This window comes from Mercurialis annua, linkage group LG6 (assembly GCF_937616625.2).
Source record: "Mercurialis annua linkage group LG6, ddMerAnnu1.2, whole genome shotgun sequence".
Classification (NCBI taxonomy): Eukaryota; Viridiplantae; Streptophyta; class Magnoliopsida; order Malpighiales; family Euphorbiaceae; genus Mercurialis; species Mercurialis annua.
This window is the reverse complement of record NC_065575.1, coordinates 41,474,768-41,480,286: the sequence shown is the minus strand read 5'-3', so window position 1 is coordinate 41,480,286 and position 5,519 is coordinate 41,474,768. Positions and strand designations below refer to the sequence as shown.

The 5,519-nt window shown below is 35.9% G+C and overlaps 1 protein-coding gene across 2 annotated transcripts; it reads left to right on the top strand.

Annotated features, from left to right (window-relative positions):
* The first annotated feature begins 2,211 nt into the window (after positions 1 to 2,211).
* LOC126688230 (isoamylase 2, chloroplastic) lies at positions 2,212 to 5,501 on the top strand. 2 transcript variants are annotated; one of them, XM_050382859.2, is made up of 2 exons: positions 2,212 to 2,313; positions 2,708 to 5,501. In XM_050382859.2, the coding sequence occupies exon 2, from the start codon at positions 2,713 to 2,715 to the stop codon at positions 5,353 to 5,355; it is 2,643 nt and encodes an 880-aa protein (XP_050238816.1). In that variant the 5' UTR covers positions 2,212 to 2,313; positions 2,708 to 2,712; the 3' UTR covers positions 5,356 to 5,501. The 2 variants fall into 2 exon arrangements, with proteins under 2 accessions (XP_050238816.1, XP_050238815.1); XM_050382858.2 differs by having other exon boundaries at positions 2,666 to 5,501.
* Positions 5,502 to 5,519: the final 18 nt, after the last annotated feature.

Sequence of the window (5,519 nt, the reverse complement as noted above, 5' to 3'; positions counted from 1 at the left end):
GGCGGAAACGGGAGGTTAGGCACAATACTAGTAGCGGCGGAAGCGGACGGAAAGGCTAGCACTGGCAGCGGTGGGGAAGAGACAAACTATTTTGATTGTGTTAAAAAATTATGTCGGATATATAAGGAAGAAGATATGCGTGCGAGTCAAGGACTTTTTAACCTAACTATTGATAATGCAAGGACTTCTTTATTTTAACAGAATAGTACAGAGAATTTAATTTGGGTTTAGCCAAAAATTGGCTAATAATCACCCACCATCTCCAATTTTTGGACCCTTGACCACAAACTCCCTAAACTTCAATTTCAGTTAATAAACCCCTAATTTTGATTTGGAGGGAAAATCCACCGGAGAATTTAGACCCGCCTAAACAAGTTCAAGAAGGGCCTGACCTTTTCGGCGAGGGGACATCAGCCGCATCAAAGTCAGCAAGTAAAACTCATATTGTCAAGCAAACTAAACGCCGTCAAATATTGTGGCAAAAATAAAATAAAAAAGCACATACTCATCAGTCACGTCATCAAAATCTAAAAACTCTCAAATTTAAAAATTTATAACCAAACTCAATCCATAAATCCTGAATCCATTCACTCAATCCCTAGCCATTGGCCACCACCACCATGCACCACCCACCGCCGCCGACGCTATCCATCTATTATTAACTGAAGTTAAACTATGTATCTACAAATAAATCTAGATGGGTTCGCTCGAGGACGAACCGATCTGTCCGTCCTTGTCTAAGGATGGAATGTTCCTCCTCGGTTGATGGTCGGAGGCGGTAGAGGGTGGCGGCAAGTGGTGGCGGGCAGTGACGGACCTACTAAGGATCTAAGGGGGGCAGTGCCCCCCCTGGAAAAACAAAAAAATTGAAGACCATTTTAATACTATGAAATATGAATGGTCTTAACACCCAAAGCTAATTAGTTAACATTCTCACTTGAAGGAATCCATTTAGTGTTCTTGACCTTTCTATATTATTGAATTAGTAAAGACTTTTTAACAAATTATCTTTTAAATTTTATAATCAAACCAATAATAATCAAACATTTATATAATAATTAAATTTAATTATTAAATATTTTATTTTATTAATTTTATTTATTATTATATGTGTTGTAATATTTTATTTGTATGATCTTCTTAGATATGAAATAAATTTATATTAAAATTAAAAACAGCCGAAAGAATTATTAAATTTTATTGTTTTTCAGATATCTTCAGAAAAAGCTAATGTTAAGGTTGATTCATAAAATTTTTCTATCGATACAAAACTGTTGCCTAATATAATGAGCTATTCAAATGATAAGAGAGATAAAATTCGTTGAACTTATTTGATTGAAAAATCTACTTGACACGTCATACTTTGATCTTAAAGGATAATTTTTTTGCATTTAGCAAAAAAAAAAAAATTATTCGTGTAAAACTTTATCCATTCAAATTTTATGCTGATTTTCTATATAGATTTGAAAGTCAATTTTTGAAATTCTTATTTTTAATGTGCATTTGGATAAAAAATTCTTTAAAGTGATAGGAATTGGAACTTTTTCATTAAAAAATAATAACATAGCAGCAAGAAAATATATAATATTTAGTTTATCTGTTAATGAAGTTGTGTTTGTAAAAATTAGCAATGCAACTATTATACAACAATTTTAGAAGATGAAGACCGAAAGAAAATATCAAATATATTTATATTAATATATTAATTTTATAATGAAATATTTGTTAATTTATATATATTTTTTAAATTATTATATATATATATATTGGACCCTCTTAAAAAAGAGTCTGCGTCCGTCATTGGTGTCAGATAAAGTGTAGGAATTGAGTGAGCTAGTTTTAGGGTTTTGTGTTGGTTTTGGTTTAGTTTTAATTTTTTAAAATTTAAGGTTTTAAAATTTTAGTAACGTGACTGATGAGTGTATATATTTTATTCATTTTTTTTGGTTTTCTGATACCACTTTAGTAATGTATGATTTTTTTTTACCGGAAGTAATGTATGATGATATAGATATTTAATGGTTTTTAACGGTCGAAGATTTAGTGGCCTCCAAATCAAAATGCAAGGAGTTTAATGACTAAAAGTAAAATTTAGAAGACATGTAGACCGAGGGTCAAAAATGGGGGACCATGGTGATTATTAGTCCCAAAAGTTGTATAAAATGTAAAAAAGATGATAAACGACCAAACTCAACTTCGTTTTATATACTTCATCAGCAGGAAAAAAATCATTTTATGGAACAAAGCTCGTCTTCTTCAAGCGCGCACACTCTGTCTAGTTTCCAGTTCAAAGCCGCATTCATTACATAAAACGTAAGTTCAAATTTCTTAAATTTGTCTAATTCTGCTTCTAAAGTTCATTTCTTTAATTTATTTTTCTGATTCATTCAATTCATCGTCTTTCTTGTGCTGCATTGGATCTTTATAAACTATTTTATTTATGAAGATAAGATTTAATTACCAGTTATGATTAAACACATTGTCTTAGTTAAATATAATTAAAGCAAATAAGTGGGTGCCTATCAGTTTGGTTGTTAATCACTTAATTTTGTAAAAAGTATGTTACAAGTCCTTGAGCATGTTGATTTCTGGGCAGAGAATTGTTTTACTGTAAAAGTAGTTTCAATTGAAAAAAATTTATTGAAACTCTATAATATTTGAACAGGGTATTTTTTTCTGTATTTGAAATTTGTATGCTTTAACGAAGGGAGGATGTCAACTCTACCTCCATCACTTGCAATTAGTCCATGTTGCTATAACTGTGGAGCCATGGAGTTGTCTAAATTGACGGTTACCGGAGATTATGTTTCTGGTTATAAAGACACAGTGTGCTTTGGGAGAATGGATGTGGATAAGAGATTTTTGGTTCTTAAAGTTGCACGAAATGTCAGAAGTCTGCGAGGAAGTCTTAATTCGAGAGTCTTTTCTGCAGCACGAGTTCCTGTTCAGCAACAGGAACAGAGGTTTTCTACGAGTGTTGACGTTGATGAACTGAAAAAGGTATCGACTTATTTGTTTAGAACGCAATTTGGCGGTCATGTGAAAGTTTATGTTAGAAAGAAAAATGCTAGATACGTGGTTTGTGTCGAAGTTTCGTCCATGGAACTAGATTCTACTGACTATAAACTGATGCTTGTTTGGGGAATATATAGATCTGATTCATCATCTTTTGTGCCACTGGATTCTCAAAGTCTAGCCCCAAATGACCGGACAATGGACACTGCATTGGTACAGAATTCATTTGGTGGATTTGCAGTTGAACTGGAGTTTGAGGCAAAACAGACGCCCTTTTATCTCTCATTTTTTCTGAAATCTATTTTAAACACTGGTGGAGATGGCTTAGAGATCAAGAATCACAAGAATGAAAATTTTTGTGTGCCGATAGGTTTCAGTTCAGGTGATCCTAGTCCATTAGGCCTGTCGTTTTCAGCAGATGGTTCCATGAATTTTGCATTCTTTTCAAGACATGCAGCTGGTGTGGTCTTATGCTTGTATGATGACTCTACTGTTGACAAACCTGCTTTAGAGCTTGATCTAGATCCATATGTTAATCGATTAGGTGATGTTTGGCATGCATCATTGGAAGGTTCGTGGACATTTACGAGCTATGCTTATCGATGCAAGAGACCTCTTCTTAATGGAGACGCAGGTGAAGTTGACATGGAAAGAGTTATTCTGGATCCTTATGCTAGAATAATTGATAGTACCACAACAGATCAAAAATCGGATTTGTCCCCAAAGTATCTTGGACGGTTATGTGAGGAGCCTGCTTTTGAGTGGAATGGTGATATTCGTCCAAACTTGGCCATGGAGAAACTAAATGTCTATCGACTGAATGTGAAGCGTTTTACTGAACACAAGTCTGGTAAGCTGTACAGTGATATTGCAGGGACTTTTGCTGGTTTGACTGAGAAGGTAGACCACTTTAAAAATCTTGGTGTAAATGCAGTCTTATTAGAGCCAATATTTCCATTTGATGACGAAAAAGGGCCGTATTTTCCGCACCATTTTTTTTCACCGTCAAACATATATGGGCCTTCAGGTGGCTCCATATCAGCTATCACCTCAATGAAGGAGATGGTTAAAACTATGCATGCCAATGGAATAGAAGTTTTACTGGAAGTTGTTTTTACCCATACTGCTGAAGGTGAGGCCTTGCAGGGGATTGATGACTTTTCTTATTATTGTACAAATAGCAATTTGGACTTAAGAAGTGCTTTGAATTGTAACTATCCTATAGTTCAAAGGATAATTTTAGATAGCCTTCGGCACTGGGTGACTGAGTTTCACATCGATGGCTTTTGTTTCATAAATGCTTCAGCTCTTCTAAGAGGGTTTCACGGCGAGCATTTATCCCGTCCTCCTTTGGTTGAAGCTATAGCTTTTGATCCTCTACTCTCCAAGACCAAGATTATTGCAGATTGCTGGGACCCTGAAGAAAGTATACGAAAAGAAACCCACTTTCCTCATTGGAAAAGATGGGCAGAGATAAATCCAAAATTTTGTCTTGATGTAAGAAATTTTCTTAGAGGCAAAAGTCTTCTAAGCGATCTTGCAACACGGCTATGTGGGAGTGGCGACATCTTTTCAAGCGGGAGAGGACCGGCTTTCTCGTTCAATTTTACTGCCAGGAACTCTGGACTTCCTCTGGTGGACTTGGTCAGCTTCAGCGGTGAGGAACTAGCTGCTGAATTAAGCTGGAATTGCGGGGATGAAGGACCAACAAACAAGACCCCGGTCCTTGAAAGACGGCTTAAACAAATTCGTAACTATCTGTTCATTCTATATATTTCGCTTGGTGTTCCGGTTCTCAACATGGGAGATGAGTGTGGTCAATCTTCTCGAGGTTCCATTTTATATGGCGACAGAAAACCTTTTGATTGGAACGCTCTGTCAACCGGTTTCAGTTGTCAAATTACACAGTTCATCTCATTTTTGAGTTCACTGAGAATAAGGCGAAGTGACCTCCTTCAGAAGAGGAGCTTCTTGAAGGAAGAAAGTATTGATTGGCATGGATATGACCAGTCTACACCTACATGGGAAGATCCGACCTGCAAGTTCCTGGCCATGACATTGAAGATGGATAATTCAGAGAGCCGGTTAATCTCTGAATCTTCCAACATAAAGGGTGATCTATTCGCGGCCTTCAATGCAGCTGGACGTGGAGAGAATGTTATTTTGCCTGTCATTCCTGAAGGAATGGTGTGGAGACGTTTGGTTGACACTGCACTTCCATTTCCGGGGTTCTTTTCGAATGATGGCGAGCCAGTTTCCGAGGAGATTGAAGGATTAATTACTTATAAAATGAAATCTCACAGCTGCATTCTGTTTGAAGCTGGCAGTCTTGATGAATAATGCATCTTATTTTCTTGAATGTTACATTTGTAAGTATTCAATTTTGAGTCCTCTGTAGATTGATGCCAATAAATTGTACTTCTCTTTCCAAATGCAACTGGTGCTTTTGCATCTAGTGTATAATAATAAGTTTACATTCCACATCAGCACTGCCGATTAATCAA

Bases quoted from the DNA above. Each gene is read 5' to 3' on its own strand.
- LOC126688230 (XM_050382859.2), top strand. From the start codon at position 2,713: ATGTCAACTCTACCTCCATCACTTGCAATTAGTCCATGTTGCTATAAC.